Source organism: Cebus imitator, unplaced genomic scaffold (genome assembly GCF_001604975.1).
Source record: "Cebus imitator isolate Cc_AM_T3 unplaced genomic scaffold, Cebus_imitator-1.0 Scaffold187, whole genome shotgun sequence".
In the NCBI taxonomy this organism is placed as follows: domain Eukaryota; kingdom Metazoa; phylum Chordata; class Mammalia; order Primates; family Cebidae; genus Cebus; species Cebus imitator.
The window spans coordinates 2,867,743-2,890,855 of record NW_016107502.1 but is presented as its reverse complement, the minus strand read 5'-3'; the positions used below and the strand labels follow the sequence as shown (position 1 = coordinate 2,890,855).

General features: G+C 46.3%; 1 protein-coding gene across 3 annotated transcripts in view; it reads right to left on the bottom strand.

The window, feature by feature from the left end:
• Positions 1-23,113, bottom strand: part of ANO2 (anoctamin 2) — a 384,342-nt gene that overhangs the window by 218,821 nt on the left and 142,408 nt on the right. For all 3 annotated transcript variants that reach the window (XM_037744853.1, XM_037744854.1, XM_037744855.1), the window contains one exon: positions 22,097-22,161. In XM_037744853.1, coding sequence (XP_037600781.1) covers positions 22,097-22,161 — 65 coding nt within the window. The remainder of the gene's footprint in view (positions 1-22,096; positions 22,162-23,113) is intronic.

Sequence of the window (23,113 nt, the reverse complement as noted above, 5' to 3'; positions counted from 1 at the left end):
AAAATCATTGTAGCTGGTCAACAAATCCAAATGGCAGTGGCACCCAGCCCTGTCATGAACATTCACAGCCAGGAAAGTGACTGCAAAGAGGCAGGAGCAGACATTTGGTCTACCCAAGGGGACAAAAAAGAATAGCCCCCAAATGTCAAACACTGGGACGGGTAAGGTGACTCATGTAAGGGTGCCTCCACCTCTGTCCTCAGACTTTATCAAAGTGATGGTGTCCAGCTGTTCCCCATCTCCTCTGGAAATGGAACAGAACGGCTTCCATGAGACAGAAGGGAATGCAATTTAGACATCAAAAGGAATGTCCAGTTGTAATGCACTCTTATAACAAAGCAGATTAATTTCATGCCTACAAGCCAATCTATTTATTAATATTTATTGAGTGTCTACTCTGATAAGACTAGCATTATGTGTCAGACACTAATCTAAGTAGTTTTCAAATATTATTTCCAATCTTTGGAACAGCACCACAAGATGGGAATTATTAACTCTATTTTATAGATGAGGACTGAGAAACAGAGACTTTGAGCGTCATAAAGCTAGGAAATAATGGAAAACTAGGATCCAAACTCAAGTATTTCTAATTCCATTTTTTTCTTCATTCATTTTAATTTGGCTCAGTGCTAAAGGGGATTCCTTGTACCACCCTGCAGAAAATGTCACATTATTTTACATCTGAATGAATAAATAAATGAAAGAATAAATGAACAAGTATATATGATGCGTCTTTGCTGCTGCTGTTTATACTGTTTCATCAATGTAAATATGCACTTTCCCTACATCTTAACATATCTGAAATCAAAATGCAATTCCAATAGATGGCATGGCATCATGTAATTAGCAATGCTCTTTTTTGTTAGTATTACAGAAAATAAATGTATATCTTACAATCAGCAGACTCTTAGACTCTTAGAATCAATGAAATATGGTCATCTCGAACCAAGACCAGTTCCACACGAAAGTGTAAAGAACAGTATGGAGCAGTGGATGTTAAGTGCCAAACAAGGTGTGTGTCATAGGAGATCAAGTGAGAGGAAAAAGAATTTGAGTCCAGAGAAATCCAAAAACAGTAGGATCAATTGTAAATTTAAAGGCTTATAGAATTTTGATAGAGGTGTGGAATGATTATGTGAGGCATCTCTCTCAGAAGAGCACATATTTCTTAAAGATATGGACTTTGTCTGATTTATTTTTTGGTTCCCAAGTTCCCAGTTCTGCACTATTCAAGAAAGAATGGGAGTATCTCCTTCCTGGAAGTATTGAAAAGGAAGGAAAACCCAACCCAGCCAACATTTCTGATGATTACTGCCCAAGGGTAATAAGAGTTGAATCAAATGACCTCTGGAGAATTCTTCTAGATCCAGAGTTCTATATCTAAAAGTGACACCTGATTGGTTGCTAATCTGATTAATCGTGAAAATTTGGCGTGCATTGACAGTGTCCAATCAAGAGCATACTCAATAAGACTTTGTTCACTCCCTTTTCTTTGGTCAAACTCAAGTGTCTTTCTCCCATTTCTTCACTTCTAATCCCTTCTTCTCTCCCCAAACCCCACAACACATACAAACACTGTAATTTAAAGATAAATCAATCTCCATTCTCCATTCTCAATTTGAATAATCTAAAAATACCCCATGGTTTTAGAAAACAGGGACAAAAAGCCTTTAATAAGGAGTTCTTCCAAACCCTCTTCTTTCTTTCTTTTTTTTAAAATTGTACTTTAGGTTCTGGGGTACATGTGCAGATCATGCAGGATTGTTGCATAGGTACACACATGGCAATGTCGTTTGCTGCCTCCATCCCCCCCTCACTACATCTGGCATTTCTCCCCATGTTATCCCTCCCTGACCCTCCACCCCCCTCCCCACTGTCCCTCCCTTGGCCCCCACCAACAGACCCCAGTATGTGATGCTCCCCTCCCTGTGTTCATGTGTTCTCACTGTTCAACACCCGCCTGTGAGTGTGAACTTGCAGTGTTTGATTTTCTATTCTTATGTCAGTTTGCTGAGAATGATGGTCTCCAGATTCATCCATGTCCCTACAAAGGACACAAACTCATCGTTTCTTATGGCTGCATAGTATTACATGGTGTATATGTGCCACATTTTCCTTGTCCAGTCTATAGTCGATGGGCATTTGGGTTGGTCTTTGCTATTGTAAACAGTGCTACTATGAACATACGTGTGCATGTGTCCTTATAATAGAATGATTTATAATCCTTTGGGTATATACACAGTAACGGGATTGCTGCAAACCCTCTACTTTCTAAATGCTATTGCGATAGATGTAAAACTGCATGCAAAAAGTCATGGGTGAAAATCTGTGGAGGAACAGGAAATTCACATAGTCTCAAGGACCCTCCTCATAAATTACTTAATAAGCACAAACGAAGACCAGTAGCCTCACAGTGGAGGGATCTGGCAGAGACTGTTATAATCCAGACCAGAGCTAACATCACCAAACAAGAGACACAGCAACAGCACACACCTCCTCTCAGGATGTTTTGGAAGGAAGAAAGTGACTTATGTAGGGTTTCTGCTAAAAATGCATCATCTAAATGCAGTCATGAGGAAACATCAGACAAAGCCAGATTGATAGACCTTCTATAAAATGATCCTTTAGTCCTCAAAAATTTCAATGTTATGAAAGACAAAGAAAGGATTCTAGATTAAAGGAGGCTGTAGAGATATAACAACTAAATGTGATATGTGAAACTTGGTTGACTCTCGGACTAAAAAAGCTTAAATGCTAATATAGGACATAATTGGGTCAACTGATTTCAAAATGGATTGTAGAATAGGTAATGGTATTGCATCAATGTTGAATTTCCTGATTTTGAAAATCAGATGTAAGAAAAAGTCTTTGTTTTTGGAAAATACGTACATATATTAGATTATTTCAAGAGTAAAGGGGTACAATGGTCTGCCACATACTCTTAAATGGTTCAATAATAACATGTCCACATTATTATTCATATACCTTTATGCATATATTCCTGTATATTCATAGATAGTCATATGCATCAGAGGAGTAAATGTGGCAAATGAGAACAACTGATGAATCTGAGTGCTGATAATAGGGAGTTCTTTGTATTATTTTTGAAATATCATTAATTTTTAATGGCAAAAACTGCAATTACTGGTTTGCACCAACCTAATACATCTTATAAATCTGAAAATGTTTCAAAATAAAAAGTAAAAAAAAAAACAATAAAAACAGTATCTCTTTACTTATTACAGTGGTTATTTGTTGCACACCCTGGCTTCTAAGCAGCAATGTCTGATTTCTTAGGCTCCAAAAGTCATCACAGAAGAAAACAGAGAAACTTCTGTTAGAACATCCTAGCTCTTAACACGTTCAGTCGTTCCTTTGATTTCAGTAGAGACTCCAAGTAAACAAAGTGTTAGTTGGAAATAATTATCTGAGCATGAAACAATTAGTGCTGCAACCACAGAGAGAGAGTCACTGGCCGTGTACGTGGCTGCAGGAGGATCCTTTGCTTGTAAACACACCAACCGGGAAACTCAGCCAAACCCACTCTGCCCTCAGGAACTGCGAGTCTTAAATCAAAGTTACAAGGAAGGGCAGGCAGTGGGGCTGTGCATATTTTGAAGGAGGCCCTGCATACAAGAATAAATTTGTTCCTGGAAACAGCTTTTGGAAAGGAAAAAAGGAAACCTTGATGACTTTGTGAGATATTGGGATGGCTTACAAGGAGAAGCCAACGGGCGTCCTTCCCTGGACATCTTTAAAAGATGGGAAAGCCATCTAGGAAAATGTTACAAGGTGTAAAATTTTCTTTCAAGTACTTCATCATATAAAGTGTGAGAGTTTTGTCTTACTGGACTGAAGATACGGCTCAGGTAGCAATCAAAAAGGCTCAGGGCCAGGTGTTCAGAAAGCCCAGGCTCAGAGGCCACTGCTATGAGCATTGCTGCCCTATGTCACCATCAATGACCAGAACTTGGTTAATTAGCATGAAAAATGTCAAAAATTGATTTTTATGGGTGAAAATAATGACCTGTTGACTAGCATCATGAAAGTTAGAAAAGAGCTCACATTTGGTGAAATTAGAGGTATTCAAATAATACGAACTGTCCAGACATATTCCATACCTACTCCTCACTCTTGCTAATTAATATCTATGAGGCCTCTTTGAACTCAGGGGTGGTGCCCCAGACTAAGCCACTAAATGGCCCTGTGCCTAGCTAAGTCTCTGTATTCTGTTTCTCTGACACCGGTTGTAAGACTGACAAAGTTCTATCTCTAGAATTGAGATGTTTACCTGGACTAAATCTTTTAGGGAAAGAGATGATCAGATAACATAAAAGAACAGTAAATTTGGGCACCCTAAAAACGTCATATGAGCTACTTCTTTTTCATGCTTGCTAATAAATGTTTAGTCAGTAAATGTAACTTCTTTTAATACTTCTTCAAGGACCACCACTGTCTGTCAAAAAGGATTGTGCATAACTGTTATGGTTTAGGTCCGCTTGCAACAGATAAAAGAGGTATGATCTGAATAAATGCAAGGCAGCAGGTAAGATGACCTGTTTTTTGGCCTTTTTGTTCATGATCTCTAATTTAATTCCACAGTGGTCGCGGATATATGCTGTATGATCTCAATTCTTTAAAATCACTGGAACTTGTTTTATAGGCTAGAATACGTTCTATCTTGGTAAATGGTCCACGTGCACGCGAAAATAATGCTGCTGCTGCAGTCTGGGTGTAGTACTCTGTAAATATCAGTGAGGACGAGCTCATTCATAATGTTCGTCAAGCCTACCCTATCCTTACTGATCATCTACTTGGTCTATCAGCTAATGAAAAAGATGGTAGTACCAAATGTAACTGATTTGTCTATTTCTCCTTTTTGTTTTGTCAATTATTGCTCCATCTATTTGAAATGTTATGAGGTACACACACATTTAGGATTTTTATGCCTTCTTAATGGATTAACCCCATTTGTCAACATAAATATTATCCATATGTCTGATAAGAATTCTTTCCCAGACCCTGCTATCTGATATTAATATAGCCACTTCAGCTTTCTTTTACTTAGTGTTTATATGGCAGAATTTTTTTCAACCCTTTTATTTTAACATATCTTTGCCTGTATGTTTAAAGTGAGTTTCTAGTAAAGACCATATAATTGAGTATTGCATTTTTATTAAATCTGGCAATTTCTATCCCTTAATTTTGATGTTTAGATCATTTATACTTAATGTAATTATCATTATGGATTTAAGTCTCCTACCTATTGCTATTTTATCTTGCACTTGCTCAGAGCCACTGTAGGACTAACCTTGATTTCTGGGGGATTACCTGCCTATTGTCTAATGTCTGAAAACAGTTATTATATATCTTTTAAGCAGGTTTCCAATTATTTACGGCAGAAAAGCTAGTCCTGAACCAGTTACTGCAGCATGGCCAGATGCAGATGTAGGAAATCCGTATTTTACAGGTTTCTCAGGTGATTCTGGTGTGCTGCTAGAGCTGAGACCCATTGTTTTAACCCAAAGGTCACAAGTTTAAATGGAATCATGGAAATGTGAGCCACTGGATTGGATATAAGACAACAGGGGATGTTGGGATTGAAGAGTCCTAGAGAGCATGGGCTCCAATGGAAAATAGTCACATCTAATGTTTTTAAATCATCTTTTGAGCCAAATCTTAAAAATGTCTACTAGCTGAAATCTTCCCTGGGATCACAGAGTGCCACATCTGTGCATCTTCCTAGTGCCAATCTACCGCTCCAAATGGGGTGCCTGGAACGGAGCAGAATCCTTCATGGTGGACTGACAGCTCAAAGGCGGTGACCCACAGTTACCTGTAATCTACATCCAACAAGTTCTTTACTTCAGTGTTAGACAAGTTCGTGTTTTGGCAACACACTGAGAGCTGATGCTCAGGGGTGCTTAACTCACCTATGCTCCCCATCTCTCGCACAAATGCCTGCCAAATCAGACCTTTCTGTTCTGCATGCTGCCAATTGACTTTATATTTACCATGATTACATTTCACCTTGTTAGTTTTAGCTCAGAGTTTCATCTTGTCAAACACATTTCAAATCTTGATTCTGTTATCTCTCAAGGCGACCTTTACCCAGATGGACATCAGTTGAAAATCTGGTAGGTATGCCTCCTATTCTCAAGGACCCAGAGCTAATGATTAGAGCCCATGACACAGCCCTCTTGACTGATGCTGGAGAATCAGTCCCACCTTTGTTCTTCATAATCTCTACCCCTAGGGGAACAGAGAACAGAAAGAGATGAAACACAAACATGCCAACCCAGCTTTTAGGAAGTATCATGGCAAACTGCCCCAGGGTGATGGTGAATGTATAGTCTGCATGAGCACTTTGCATAAACATTCCCAGGTATACTCCTGCCACTCATTTCCCCAGGTAACAGATAATGTTAAAAATGGAGAAGACGGGGCCACCCTTGAGCAAGGCTGTGAAGTCATCATTTCTGTTTGGCTGTCACTCAGAAGGCCCAACTCTGGTACTAATTAGCTATGTGGTCCTGAGCTACAGTTTCGTTTCCTAAGCCTTGGCTTCCTCATCTGAGGTTTCCTTCTCAAGAAGCCATCATTCTTCTCCCATTCTGGAACCCCTTCTCCCACTAGGGGTCCAGCCTGTGCCCCACTTTCACAAAGCCTTACTTTGCACTGCCTATGACCTACTTCTGGGAAAAGTAACTAGAAGCAACTTTTCCTATTGCTCAAATAACATCCTTAAAGTTTTATCTTACAAGTTTCCTACTTAAAATCCTTCTACGTAGCCACAATCTGACCTTGCCTGCCTTTCCTGCCTCACATCCCACCCTAAACTCATGAACACTCTTCATTGCAGCCACAGTCAGCTACTTGCAATCCCTCAACAACTGTGCTTTCTCAACCCTTCATGCCTTAATTCATGCTATTCCCCCTATCTGGAATGTCCATCCCCTTCTCGACACCCGACTCATAGCTATTCATTATTCAAAACTCAGCTCAGCCATTGACCCTTCCAGGAGGCCTCCTCTGATGGATTCAGAAGCCTCTAGAGCCACTCTACACATTGCGTCTCAGCGTTCATCGTGCTGTTGGCTAACTTATCGATCATTTTCTCCAACCCGACTGTAAGCTCCTTGAGGCCATGATTTTTGTTACCACTGTCTGAGCTGGTTCCTGCCACAGTGTAGGTATTTGTTGAATCGTTGAGTAGAAGGAGTGATCAGTGGGTTAATGAGTGAGCCAGTTACCCCACAGGGGTGGCTGCTTACCTCCTGCAATGGAGGGGCCAGGCCAGGCAAACTTAAGCCCCCATCAAAGCATCCTGTGCTCAGGCTTGGCATCTTGGACTTTGCTTCAAAGCAGAAATCTAAATGTCAGACACTGCAATGATGTGACTCCCTGGGCCTTCTACTGAGTTCTCCACCCTCTTCCTAAAACTCCTCCCTGAGCAGGACAAATTAAATGAAAGACGGGTGGGAAGTCTCCCCTCCCTGCCTTACAACCAAAGAGGAGCCACACTCCCCAGATGTGCTGTTCAAGAGAAGTTCTCTAGTCCCTGGAATCCAAGAAGTCAGAGAAGCCTCCTGGAAAAACATCGGTTGGAAAAATCCATCGCCAACCAGCCCTTCACCAGGCCTCTCCCCTGCTGAGTTTGCTCATTGCTTGAAGTCTGCAACTCACCAGTTGTTTATGTTCCTAACCCGAAGTTCAGGGGCATCTGCAATTTAATTTGAGCCATGGATAGACAGGCTGCTCTTTGTTGGAGTTGCAAGAGCATAAACAACCTTCCAGGCTGAACTCTGCATGGCATTCCCCAGCTCCATCCCTACCCTGGGCCTATAAATACCTTCTATCACTTTCTAAGATCACCTCCAGCAGGCCCAGATGGTGGTAACTTGTCTCCAAAGCTGGAAGATGTCACTTGAAGTGAATGGAGAGTAGCTGGGATGGTAAAGACAGCGGATGAGAGGAAAAAGGTGTGAAGGCCTGGGGTTATTGAAAGAGGGAGGAGAAAAAAAGTTCAAGAGGACCAGCAAGAGGCTTCCAGGAAGAAAAAGACAGCTACAAAGCCTGAGGATAAGTCCCCAGGGGGGTACTGGGGGACAGCAAAGAGGGTCCTGATCAGGGGACACAGGGGTGGGCATGTTCCCAGCACGTTCACCATGAAAAGCCTGCTTTGTGTCTCATCCTTCTTCACTGCTCACTGGTCCTGCCAGCCCATGCTGGAGGTTAGTGTCACTTCTCACAGACGGAGCACCCCATATTACATTTATCACTTACTGTCCACCTGTAGGTGACACATCATTGGTTTATGCCACTGGTCGTGCAGATAAAAGCCCCAGCTGCCATGAGGAGCAAATCTTGACGGCAGCATCAAATGAAAACAAGACAAGGGAGCCCTTCCAGTCCTCTTGCACACACACACACACACACACACACACACACACACATACAAGCACACATATACAGTTCCCATGCACCACCCCCACATGACAACTCAAAGCCATTTGGAGCAGCAGTCCCCCCAGGCTGGGCCCCTGGGCCTTCCCAGAGAGTATCGTGACCCTCATACCAGGTCCCCTTGCCATGCAGCTGCCATATACCCTCCAGGCCAGCAGCCCCTGAGATGCCATACAGACTTTTCCATTCATCCTCCAGAGCTCCTTAAGTGCCTCTGATATACACCATGTGTCCCAACAGGAAAACACATACTCATCAACTCTACAAAATGCTCCAGATGTGATCAAAGCCAGAGAGGCAAAAGAAAACAGAGACGGGGATGTTCAGGAAGGGGGAGAGGCTGGGGAAGAGAGAAATCGATGGACTTGGTGAGGGGGGTAGGGGGCGGCGCCCCTGGGGTGGTGCTTCCCATGGTTAAAGTCCGGAACCAGGTCCAGACTCTTTGGTTCCCATCCCCAGTTCAACTTGGCCTCCCTGTGAGATCCTAGGCCCTGCCCCCACACCAGCTTCAGGATTGAGATTCTATCTCTGAAGTACCATGGAAAGTTAGTCCTGGAAGGAATGCATCAGAGCACCTGGCCTGTTCTTCCTTTTTAGATGAGGAAGGAAATGTGTAAGTAGACCTGCCTGGAGCGTCATGCACCACATCTGACCCCACTCATCCTTCTACCTCCTGGGTCAGCACTGTCCGTATTAAACGTCAGTGGCACACATTAAAGACCCTTCATTTGAAAGTGACCTCAGACATGATATCCTTGTCCCCTTGCCTCCTAAGAGCGATTAGAGGATTTCATTATCTTATAGAGTGAGGGGGGGAGTCTGAATGGCTTTTTCAGACCCCTCCCACACCTAAAATTCCTAAGCCTTCAAGATCTATGACAAGCTCCCATCACTTAAGGAACCAGGTCTGTTTTTCTCTACAACCTCCTAGTGTCCCTTCGCCACACAATCGTGCAACCAGCTGCATGGCCAATCACATTTTCCACCTCCCCACCACCTCCCCTGGAGTTGTCTGCATGTCTCATCAACACAGCGCTCTTCCCTGATAGTGGAGCAAAGCAGTTAAGACAATAGGCTCTGGTGTCAAACTGCCTGGGATTTGGGGCAAGTGACTTGTCTACTCTGTGTCTCATCTTGAAAATGATGGAGATGAGGGTTGTGCCAAGTTTGTAGGGTTACCACGACGATTCAGTTAGGTCATGCACACAAAAGGCATGGTAAACTGGTCCTTGGTGAGTGCAGGCTGAGTGACATGTTCACAGCTGTCATTAACATTCCCACTAACACAGCCACCATGGATGAGCAGGGACAGATGCCTCTTGTCCACTGGAGCACAACATGCTGAGACCATGGGTTAGTTAGGAGGTAGGGGGGATGAGGAGAAGACGAGAAAAGGGGCTCTGGGCTCAGATTCGTGGTGGCCAAGCTGCCTACTAGCTCTTCTGAAGGACAAAGGGCACATCGGAGGAAACCCTCCTGTTAGACATGAAAAGCACGATCCCAGTTCCTTTCCAGTGCCCCAACCAGAAGAGCCCCTGATCCTTCAACTGATGACAATGGACCGTGCCAGCACCACCCACACAAGGGCACCCACATAAGCCAAAACTTTCAAACCCTAAAGAGCCCAAAAGCTCCTCCATGACCTGGCTCCCCACCAGCACTCCCACTGCAGAGGTGAAGCTCCAGCACCCCAGTGCCCTCCCCCAGCAGTGGGGCTTCCCAAGCAGCCAGACTCGGGGGTTCAGATTCTGCTGCGCTTACTAGCCATGTGACCTTGTGCTTCATTTTCCTCTTCTGTAGGATTAGGATAATAGTATCTATCTCAACAGGGCATTGTGAGTTAGCAAATGCAAAGGAGTAGAACGGTGCCTGCCACACAGCAAGCATTGTGTAACTGTTTGCTGTTGTCATTATTCTCATCTTTGCCTGGCTCATTTTTGTTTTGACACAGCCGGCCAATGTTATTAGTTTAAATGTCGCTTCCTCAGGGAGATCTCCAATTAGGTTGGATAGTCTTATATCTCTAGTTCCATTACACTTCTGTCCTCCTCTCTAGTAACCTGTGTCACACTTGCAATTAACTATGCACTGTCATAACTCTGACAGGCCAGACCCAGGTGGACCATAGGTCCAGATGTGCCCGAGACAGTCCTGCCTCTTACCTGTTGGTTGTCGCAGTGTGGTAGGCTTGACTGGTGTCAGTAAATACTAACTCCTGTGCTAGCCTTCCCAGCTCCACGGATTTGTGCTTGGCCACATGACTTGCTTTGGCCAATGGAATGCTAGCAAATGTGATGTCAGCAGGTGCTGCAAGATGTACTGTACGTTTCCATTCTTTCCAGGGCTCTGGTGATTCTCCATGAGCAGAATGTGTCCCAGAAGTTGCTGATCTAAGCAAAATGTGCAGACCTGAGGCAAACTAAACACAATCCACATCCCGGAGCCAGGCCCAACTAACTCTCAGCCTGAGGCAGAGCTTTTCCACTCAACCCAAAGACACATGAACACAATATAGAAGTGACCTTTGTTATAAACTGCTGACCTTGGGATGGTTTGTTATGCAACATTAAGGTAACAATAGCCGACTAGTACACACAGCATCATTATTAATAGCTCTCACTTTCACTCAAAAAAGTGTCCCCAGTTAGATGGTAAATTACCTAACTGCCCACTGTCAGTCTGTATCTATCTTATTCATCACTTTAATTCCAGCACCTAAAACAGTGCCTGGCACAGAGAAGGTGTCTGATGAATAGACTGGATTAAGTCGAACTGAAAAATATATATATTTGGAGATGGGAGTCTCACTCTGTCACCCAGGCTGGAGTGCAGTAGAGTAACCTAGGCTCACTGCAAACTCTGCCTTGAGGGTTCAAGTGATTCTCCTGCCTTAGCTTCCCAAGTCACTGGGATTACAGATGCCCACCACCACACCAAGCTAATTTTTGTATTTTCAGTAGGGAAATGGTTTCACCCTGTTGGCCAGGATGGTCTCGAACTCCTGACCTCAGGTGATCTGCCCATCTTGGCTTCTCAAAGCGCTGGGATCACAGGCATGAGCCACTGTGCCTGGCCTGAATTATGTTTCTTAAATTTCTTTCCTAAAACATCAAGTTCTTTGTCCCACCTAGATGCTGAGAAGTCTGAGTCTGGGGGCTCTGCCTTCTTTTTCTTTCACACCGTCCCCATAGAGATTCTCTTGATGCTGCTGGCTGGCTGCCAGAGCATCGGAGACCTAACCTTCTTAATCCACAGAAGTCAAAAGAGCTAGTATTTCCAAATGGGATGTAATCTCACAGGACTGCACAAAGAAGGGATCACTGAAGGATGAACAAAAGGAGAGGGACTGAAGCACAGCAAGAGAGATCTACGCAAGGCACCAGCTGGGGATTTCAGGAGATGCAGTGCCCCTGAGTTGGGCAGGGATATCCTTAGTACATGGCCGATTCACCTGTCTCTGCCATGCAACTTGCCTTCCGACCCCGGGGCTGAGGACTGGGCAGAATGTCAGCCTAAGGAATTGCTGCCATTTTGTTAAATAACAGCTGGAAATTATACAATTGCACTCCTCCAGACGAAAACGCTCAAATGAAAAGTTCAAAATCCCAGTCCTCCCACCGCCTCTCTGTCTCTCTTGACTGGATTCCGTTGAAAATGGACTCTATGAAAGAAACCAGTAAGGCTGAGCCGACAGCTCTGAGGGATTCCTGAGTCCCTGCTGCAGGCTGAGTGACTAAGTCTGAGCTCCCCAATCTCTTCGTGGCGGAGCCAACCAATTTGCCAGAGGCAGGCGGTAACTCTTGGCAGCTAACTAACGGTCAACATCTTTGAATACCTTGAGATAATCCCAAGAATGTACTAGAAGACAGCAGTCTCCCAGGCAGGAATCTTGAAGGTTTGTGTATTTTTTTTTCCTTGCTTGTGTTTGTGACTTTCAGACCCACAAAATGCTGTGGTTTTCCGTTTCTAAAACAGAGGCATGTGCCTGTACTAAAAGCCTGGGCATGCTGGGCTAATTAAACTTAGCTATCTTGCGGTGGTTGTTGTAACGTGTGTTCCGCCGATGTTATTCAATGTGTTAAGACGTTTTCTGTTTATGTTGGTTACATAGCCATGTGGTGTGGGTGGAGAACACCACTCCAGGGAATATTATTAGCAGGACTGAGGCACTCAGGGGTTCCAGGGACACGTGGTCATCAAACAGTTGGGCCGTGTCCCTGGTAACTCACCCGATGCCAGTCCCCTCACTCCTTCTAAGGCAAGATCAGTCCCTCAGATCTACCTGAGAGCTGATTCCCACAGACAGAACTGCACCTGCCATCATGCAGCCTAGAGATTTTGTAGAAGAGATGCAGCTACAGGGAGAGAAACTTCAACAGGTCTGCAGGGGCCGAATGACTTGCCCAGAGACGCCCCAGGAGAGATGAGGGAAGAAATGAACTCCTTGTGCCCACTCTGACCTGTCCAGCTGGGAACACAATGAGACATAAACCCTTCCTTAAGCCCTCTGTTTTGCCACCTGCCTAAATTCCAGAGAAACTACCGGAGATCCTCTCCTGAGATTCCCCTCTACCATGTTCCTTGTCTAGCTCAGCCCCGGTGCTTTCTTCTCATTCTTTTCCCTTCTCAAGTCTCTTCTCTCAACATCTCCTGACCCAGAATGCTTAAATCCCACTCTTGTAAATCCCCCAACCATATTTCTTCTCTCTGAAATCTCCACTTTCTGCTTAAAACTCACCTATCCCATAAGTCTCATTTTTGTGTACTCTGCCACCCCGAAGCCAGTTACTAAGTCCTTTAAAACCTCTCCCTGTACCTTGCCCGGCACTGCTACCCACAGCTTTGTGCATTAGTTACCTGTTGGGGCTATTTGACAGCTCTGTGACCTACCCAGGAAGTTTTCTTTTGTGAGTACCTTGTGTCCCATCAGTACCCTTCAAGCTCCCACGTTCCCCCTTCTTTGAGGCTTCAACACTACACCCAGTACAAAGCTCTGCATTCAGCAGATCCTGACGCAGGACTGATTCTTGCACTGTTAACAGACTCAGCGCTCTATTTTTAAGAAAAATCTCTGATAGGCTGGATTTCTCATGACCTCCCTAAAAAGCAAGGGGGAGCAAAATGCAGCTCTTCACAGTGAGGGTCCCCTGCTGTAGCACCCTCACTCTGGTCCCTTGCTGAGACCCCTTGCGCTTCAGAAACACCATTTCACTCTCACTGGGAAGTAAAGGCATTTCCACTACAAAAGCAGGCCCTGTACAAGTTGCCCCACCCAACAGAAGCCAGACTCCAGGACAAACCGTGGAAGCGTCTTACTTCGTGCACAGTGCTAACTTGCTTGGGTGTCTGGTTGCTGAAGCTGCAACTGAGACAAAGCAGCAAATTAGAATTGGGAACAGAAGCTACTCAGTTGACAAAAGCAAGAAGTGACAGCTGACAATCTGACAACATGGAAGGAGTCAGAAAAAAAAAGATCATAAAAAATAGAAATGAAAAATCAAAATCATGGCATTCTGGGGTTGCTGAACAGAGGCCCTGAAAGTCATACGTTACTCCTGCCAGGCACAAAGAGGGGTGTTCATAAAGACGGCCCCATCGTAAGCCAAGGTCGACTATGGTCAGCATGCGGCCCATACCGGAAGACCACACCACGGCTTTCCCTGGGAGATGGGTAATTGAAGCGATTAGCACTAGAGGCCTGGAAACCCAGCTAGCCTGACATCTGCTGAATGCAACTCTGTGGCACCTTCAGCTACAGAGTACTGTGGAAAAAATAAAAGCTCCTAGAGTTAGACAGGCCTGGATTTGAATCCCAGATGAGCTTGCTCTGTGGCTCTGGGAGGCGTTTGCTTCACTGACCTCAGCAACCTTGTCGATGAAATGGAGATAACAATACCCACTTCACAGGGTCGCTGTGAGGGACAGAGGTCACACGCGGAAAGTGCATACAGCGCATTGATTTACAGTCATAAAATGTGATTATACAACACTGGTCAAAGCTCTTGAGCTAAGGAACCATATGAAACTCCACCACTTTAATGAATATTATAATTTCCCCCACAGGGAGTAGATACATTTTTAATTATTTAGCTAGACCTACGTCCATCATCACAGGTTTTGTACGGCTCTTCATCTGAATCCTCACAGTGACACTGTAGCACAGGTGCTATCATCCCTGTTTCACAGCTGAGAAAACTGAGGCTGGAGAGAGAATGGCGTGCTCAAATATTACATCAACTGGAAACAAAACTGAAGTTCTCCTCACTCTTAAATCACTGTTCCTGGTCTAAAGGAATGTCCCTGGGCAAGTGCATCAGGGTTTGAAGAACACATACACAGGCACATTATCCATCTTTTTGACTGTCAGTCTCACTCCTTCTCCATTTTCATTCATTCTTCTCTGAGAATAGGGAACTCTTACTTGTGTAAGTCTGACTTTATAGAGACGCCTCTCCAAAACTTTGCTACATTGCTTTTCCTTCTGTGCAACAGTTCCAGCCTGGTTATGTTTTCTTTAGGTGTGATGACCTAAGTCAGACACATGTGTGGTTTTACCATGATTTGGTAAATCACTGAGTGATGCAATCCTGGTTTGGCTTTTAAATGTATTCTGAGAATTCGAGGGATCTCTGGTGCTGCATCACATCACATGGATGTTTCTAGAAAGAGTTACAATCATCCCCAAAGACCTCTGCCTGATACTTAGTTGATACCTCCAAGCCCATCATCACAAATGACTAGCAGGGGGGCCAATTTTCCCTCGTGATCTTTTCCATATGATATTTTCCTACAGCCTCACAGCTACTTTCTATAAATTTATTAGCCTGTCCCTTCATTTCCAGAAAACCCAGTGGTCACCTGCAAGCACGGAGATTTCACTTTGAACTCCAGCTCCTTGAGAGTGGGGTCATGCTTACATCATCTCCATACCCCCAGGACCAGTGTCTGACAACGCAAAATATGTATGTGTTGGCTTAACTGCTTCAGTGAGGTGTACGTAAGTTTCCTCCTCTTCCAAGTTTCCCCACCAGTGAGTCCCAAGAAAGATGATCGTAATGATAAAACTGCGTGGGGAGCCCATGTTGTGAAAATGCAGAAAGGCCTAGGAGTGTTTGGGGTGGAGGGAAGAAAGCTTAGGTATATGAGCACTGCCGCGGACACAATCGCGATTTTCAAATATTTAAATGGTTGACCTATACAACAGGGAACTCTTGTTCTGCGCAGCTCCAGGAAGCAGAACTAGGACCAAAAGAAGGGAAATCAGCAGTTTTCCTTCTAGTTTCACGACTTCCTAGGGGCTAGAAATGCCCAACAGAGAAACAAACTGTCCCACAGTAAGGTCCTCCCCATTCCAAGAAAAATCAAGGAGAGGCTGGGCATTTGCTAGATCATATGCTGCAAGAAAAATCCTTCATTCCTTCCTTCCAGGGCCTGGTTTGCAACTGTCTGACCTCTAAGCTTCCTTTGCTTCTGTGATGCTAGGGTTTGTTCCTAAAGGTTCTGGATAATTGATAACTTATTGTACAACAGGGACGAGAGGGCACAAATACATAGTTTGTCATATTTTTCACACTAATATCAGCTATTCTTCTTTGGGGCATGACATAAGCTGATCAAGGAGGCCATGAGCTGGTGCCAGACAGCTCCTTCCTTCCGCAGCTCTGCCCTGGAATTCCAGATGGCCATGGGAAACTTGTGGAGTTTCTTGGTGCCTTGGGGTCCACCATCTGTACCATGTGGCTGATGTGACAGGAAGGAGGACGAAAAGTTTAAAACAGGACCTACCATCTCTGGAAGGCTGTTGTGAGGCTAGGAGGCCACCCTCAAGAGCAACATAGTCATTGGCTGTACCTTGAACTGGAACTGGTGGCATTGCACTGTTTCCACTGGTCAACCATGAGACCAACTCCTGTTTCCACTGGTCAACCATAAGACCAACAGCCTTCCCTCTGAAAGAGTACAATGGGAGGAGAGTAGCACTCCGTGGAGGAAATGAGAGAAAGGAGACTGGGGCAGAGCCTTTCCCTAGCTTGATGGGATTAACAGCATGACTTATATCCTGATCTATAAAATGGACCAGAATGTAATAGCACAGAGCATAATCCTCCTTGTTTCTGCCTCACCTCAACCAGCTGCTGCTGCTTTTCTTTGTCTACCCTTCTCTCACACCCTCAGAGGTAAAAGAGTAGTCTTCAGACCCATGAGGTATTATTTCCTTCCAGGCTACAAAATGTTTGTCAGCTAAACCCAACCCTCAACTGGTAAGACCCGTGCAAATGCCATGGTGCTGATCCCACGTTTCATTCCTCCTTAGCTTCCCCTCATGCATCCAGCCTCATTTCCTTCCAATCCTGAATTCCCTGCTAATTCACGGGGTAGAGCAAGGGACTTGGGCCAGGTTGGCAGAGAATCCTTACAGACAGGGTCTGCAAGCCAAGTTGCTGATCTCACCACTCCCAATCAACAATGAGGAAGGATCTGGCTCTGAGTCAATGTGATTTTCAGTCATTAATATCAGGCTAAACTATAAATCCTTATATGAGGCAATCCAGGCTGGTAATAAAGACATGCTCTTTCACCTCAGTCATCCTTCAGATAGCAACATTTCTGAATCAAGGGCCACCTCTTCCAGGAAGTCTTGTCTTACTCCTCTCGCAGCAATTGCTGTCCCACTGTTATCCCATACTGATAGGTTTGAACATTATTGTAGTGCCTTGAACTGGAACTGGTAGCATTGTGCTGTTTCCACTGGTCAACCACGAGACCAACTCCTGTTTCCATTGGTCAACTGAGAGCCCTCCCTCCCTCCTGTCTTGCACACACCTGCCTCCCTACATAACTGCTAGATGCCAAAGGCCATAAGCTCTTCTTTCATCATTGTTGCACCTTCCCAAACTGCCAAGCAAAGAGGCTTGCTCATTGTAAGCATCGGTGAATGTGTATTGTGCTGAGCTAAATTCCCTTTCTCAATCCCAAAGATCAAGGAGAAAGCACCTTGGCTACGGAAATAAGTAATCACAGGTTGATTAATATTTTTCTCTCTCCATTCCCTCCTCTAACCCAGGTGTGGCCTGGCCAGTCCTTCCACAGCCTGGCCTGCTGAGAAGCCTCCTAAGAACATAGCCTCCTCGGTCTCCCGCCGGTGGGGCGGGGGCAGCTCAGATGGGTCACAGTTCAGGAGAGTGGACGCAGAGCCCCAAGACAAGGAGGGATGGCTCAAACCACACAGCCTCTGGCGGCAATGCTGGGAAACCCAGGCAAGGACAGTGACCTGTGCCTTGCAGTAGGAGGGAGATCCCATTCCTGGCATGTCAGGGCTTCCGGTGGACTTGCCACAGCCAGGGCCAGAGAGAGCTGGGATTCTAAGATGGTAGAGATGTATAACAAGACTGGAGCACAGTGCCACCCAAGGGCTCCTGAAATGGTAACCGCATGGAGATCACTCTCAGATCCTTGCGGAAGCTGTTCCATATCTCAAGGCTCCAAGCCTCTCACATTTCTAAGAGAACTCCAGATCTGCCACATGGGCGGGCTTCATGTTTGGGGCCTGACTTTACGTGCAGGAAGCCTCACTCATGAAGTGAGCATCCCTGGAGCAGGTGGGAGTGAGTAAGGACCATTACCCTTCTTCAGACTGCAGGCCTGCTTTGGTACAGTGATATCCCCTAAGTCAACGGGCTGCAATGCCCCTGAGCTGCATACAGTTCTAGAACCCTCTCTTTCTCATGCTGTCACAGGCAGGCAGTGGCAGCTGCTTTAGAATAAACTTTTTGTACATAAGTTTCAGCAGAGTATAGTCAGAAGATAAATCAAACTCAGAAGATGCTAAGGCCTATTGTTTTGTCTCATTCATATCAAAACATCCAAGCTAAGAAAATCAGCCTGGGAGCAGATATTAATTTTAGTAAAAAGACAGATTGTGGCCCTGACTGTACAGATCAGAACTGTACAAATCCAAAAGGCCTCCAGTCCCCAAGTTTTCCCAGAAAATAAGGGCTGTTTTCCTCCTGGGTTTTAGGGCACTGGACCAAAGAAGTGCAGGCAGAAATGTCCTCCTCCAGCTGTGAGGACCCTCTTCCAGCTCCCCAAAGGACCAGAAGAGCCATCTCGCTCTAGCTCAGGAATCGTTCCTCATATTATCATCCACAAGTCGTGTTTCCACCAAGGCACAAGTGCTGCTGGCTGGAAGTGCCCAGGGGATCTTCTGGATTGGGCTGCACTCATTCATCTAGATCCCTGCTAGATACCTCCCTAAGGAACCTTCCAGAGAGCTCTCTCTCTCTCACACACACACACACATACACACACTCACACACATATACTCACACACATGCTCACACTTGTACACAATTGCTCATTCATACACATACACACACTCATATACACTCAGTCTGACACTGACATACACTCACGCTGATATATTCACACACACACTCATTCACACACTCATATACACTCACCCACTCACACTCACACACTCAGGCACACTTACACACACACACCCTCCCATACACACACTATCCCAGACACATGTCTTCCCTGGCACACACACACTCATATTCTCATACTCCCACACACATGCAACTCACACACATACACTCTCACATACAAACACAACACACACACAGACACATTCTCACACACTCTCACACTAACAGTCTCAAACTCACACACTAACACACACTCTCACACAGGCTCATATGCACACTCAGGCCTGCAGGCCCCAGGTCTCCAGAGCAGAGGCAGGATCGGGAGGAGAGCCCTGTGGGCTGGAGGCCATCAGCAGTCTCACAGTGCAGCCTGCTGGGCACGAAGGACGCTGCAGCCAGGTGGAGGCAGGGGCCAGGGGTGCAGGGAAGGGCATCTTGCCTCCCCTCTATCAACTTTCAACATCCAGGACCAGTATCTCAAACCCCAAGACTCAAGATGAGGCCAGAAGGCCTGCGGAAGAGGAACGACAGCTAGTCCTAGGGCCTTCCACATACAAACAGGTCTCCCGCCCCAGGAGCTCTCAATGGCTCACACAGCTGTTTTAGAATCTTCCAAACAACTGGCACAGAGGAGGAGCACCAGGGCTCCAGAGGAGGAACAGAAGCTTGGCGCTAAAAATGAGGAGTTGAATACCCAAAGAAATGGATGGGAAAGACCTTGGCCAGGCCTGTGCATGAATTATCGTATTTCGCTTGTGCCAGATTCCCCTGCTCCGTCACTCTTCCAACACAGACCATATGAGGGCAACTTCTCCGTGAGGCACACGGAGGTGCCATGCACCATAGTAAATAGTCATGGAGCAAAACTGTCACGGTGTGGGGCCTATGACAGCTCAGGAAGGGGGCCACAGGCTGGACTCTGTTGGCAGGTGGACCCCGACAGGAGGTGGCAGGAAAGATGGACAGGAAGTGATGAGAGAAATGGGTGCTGAAGAAGAATCCCCAAGACTCAGAGTTAGATTGGGAAGTGAGAGTGAGGCCAGTCCGGGATGACTGAGGTCTCAGGTTGAGTCATGATGAAGAGGAGGAAGGGGAGGACTTGGACAGAATCAGAGAAAGCAAGCTGGGGCCACCTGGTGAAAGAGCGTAAAATGCGGAGATTGGTGGGGAGCTTGCTGAGTGTAAGTAGCTGCCCCCTGCACACTCCAGCCCAGATTTCTCTCTACAAGTTCTCCAGGTACCGGCCCACCTCTGCCCCGCATGCCCCCCACCACCATCCCTTCCATTACTTCTCTTTCCAGCAATATCGTGAGGTCAGAGAGTTCCTTACGCCACTGGGATGACAACCACCACCACCATCTGACTTGATTCCCCACACACATGCTGCCCAGTGTCCCCTTCTCCTGAGCCTCCTCCATCTCCTCCCTCCTGACCAAGCCTTGGCCTTGCCCAGGGGCCGTAGGAGTGTTCGGGACCATCTGATCGGTGAGGAGCTGTGGACAGCCTCCGGTCCAGCTCCAGTACACCATGCCCTGTCTAGACAAATGTGAGCTCTCCATTCTCAGGAACCGCCAGGCCCCAGAGCAGAGTTCTGCTCCAAAGGCAATATTCCCCTGCAGGTGAGGCTGCTTTGGTGGCCAAAACCGAGTGCATATTGGAGCCATTTCCCACTTAGCTGGCGGCGAGTCACCTGAAGTCTCTGGGGGAAGAGGCAGGGCTCTCTGGTAGGGAGAATTTTTCATTTTTAATCACGCTTTAAAAGAAGAGAAGAATGAGTAGTTGGAGAAAACAGGCGACAGAGTGGGTGGCCACTTGAGATCCAGAGAGAAAGATCAAAGCCCACCAAGAATGGAACGATCAGCGTTAGTGTGGCCCAGAGAACAGTCTAGGTGGCCCATGCCACATGAAAGGCAGCCAGGGGATGGGAGACGGGGTGAGGGCGCCTTGGTCACAGGCCCCACATGTCCCTGCTGCCCTACCCAAGACCTTGGTTCACGGTCCTCAGCTGGAACAAACACCTGCTTCCAAGAGACATCCAACCAAGCTCTGTCTGCTGGCAGGGCCACTGCATCTCTGTGTAGGAGGTGAGCTGCCCAAGCTCTGGCCTCCAGGTGGCTTTCCCTTTCCAAGAAGAAGCTGTAATTCCTCCCTCTAGACTCGATTCTCCTGGCCGCTGCCCCCTCACAATCCCAGCCCAGGGCAGCCAGCCAGGAACACGCTCTATTCTCAGGCTGTCTGATTAGCTCATTAGGCGTCTGCTGGACAGTGAGTCCACCATGTCCACCATGGAACAGCCTTCTCCTGTGGGCTCCAGAGCCCCATCTTTTCCAAATAAGCATATTCTACCAGGGAAACTCACAGATCCCTCAGCTCAGCCTCCTGAGTTAGGACAACCAGGACCCTGAAGATCAGAGGAACTGGAGCTTGCCCAAAGAAATGGTAGCACTTAGTGGCCAGGCCTGGGCCAGAACTCACACCTCCAGACTCTCCGCCCAGGGATCTCCCACTTCGCAGTGCTGCTGCCCAACATTTCCGCCAGAAGACTGAGTTTCTAGAACCCCGAACCCATTTTCAACTAGTCAGACCTACGGCATTCCAGTAAGTTCTTTCAAAGGACTTTTCACTCATGTTCCACAGAAGCTGGGGAAATGTCCAAAGTGCCAGACCACGGGACATCATTCTGTGACAGCATGGAAGGGAGGAATCCCAGGACCCAGTCTCCCCTCCCTTCTAATTTGGAAAAGCCACACAAAGTCCACATTCTATTAGGCCAGCCAGCATATTCCTCATGTGATTTGCCAAATCTACCCTTTCCTTGATTGACACTGGCACTTGGGCATAACGCAAAAATCACCTTCATCCATCTTCTTCTCTAGGACAAGACAAAGGAAAAGAAATGAGGCAGCTCCAGGCACCCCTCCCAAAGAACAGGAAGGGAAAGAGGCCACGGTACAGAAGACCTCTGGGTGGGGGTCATGGTCTATCAATCTACAGTATCTTTTGCCCCACACAGCTTTCATTTCCCTCCCATGTCCCCAGCTGCTTCCCCACCCGTGAGACACAGAGGAAGAGATCATAAAAGCTAAAAAAGAAGATTCCTCCACGTGAACAAAAGACTGCCAGAGTCAAAAGGGTTAATGAGGCATCTTTCAGGACTGGCATCTCCAGGATCCCTCCAAAAGTCCCCTCCCACATCTTACCTGATGAGGTCAATAGGCTGGAACTTATAGAACACTCCGTAGCGCGCCCATTCTTGATACAGCAGCTAAACAAAATACAGAAACAGGTTAGAGGTAGAGGTGGGAAACTTCAACTGGTTTTGTTCAACCTAACAAGTCATAATTTTACCCCCAAGCCCAGATTCTAAGAAATTCTCCTAAGACATCCACAGGGAGATGTGCAGAATCAGGAGGCTCAAGTTTGTGACACTCTGAGGCAGTCCTGCACCTGACCGGCAGAACCCCACCTTCTTCATTCCCTTGTCTTGCCTAGTCCGGCAAAATGAGCCCTGGTGTTCATGATTCACTCATTTGACAAGTATTTACTGACATCTCCTACGTGCCAAGCACTGTCCCCACACGGGATACAGCAGTAATCCACAGTCTGCCTACACCCTGGTGTGGAGAGACCAATATAAACACATAAACAGGTAATATTTGGAAATCTTAATGAAGAAAACTTAATCAAGGTCAGGGGGTAGAATGTGAAAGAAGGGAGAGGAGTGAGTACTATTTTAGAAAGGATGGCCAGGGAAGTCCTCTCTGAGGGGGTGACATTGAGCTGAGACACAAAGGAAAGGGGGAGGGTGTCCCAGGCAGGACACTCTTCGTGGGCAAATGCCCCAGGGCAAGCGCATATGGCACTTCCTAGGAATAACAGGGAACCCGTGTGGCCAAGGCAGAGTGAGCACGGGGAGAACATGGCAGGCAATGAACGTCAGAAAGAACCGGGATGGCCAGATCATCTGGGGATTTGCAGGCCATGCTAAAATCTTTGTATCAATACTGGGTGGAATTCGGATTTTGAAGGAAGCCACTGGGAGATTTGCAGCAGAGGGGCGAAACAATCTGACTGAGATTGCAGGAGGCTCACTCTGGCTGCCGTGTGGAAAACAGACTGAAGAGTGATCAGAGGCACAGGGAAGCTATTGGTCAGATCACAGGAGGCTCACTCTGGCTGCCGTGTGGAGAACAGACTGAACAGTGATCAGAGGCACA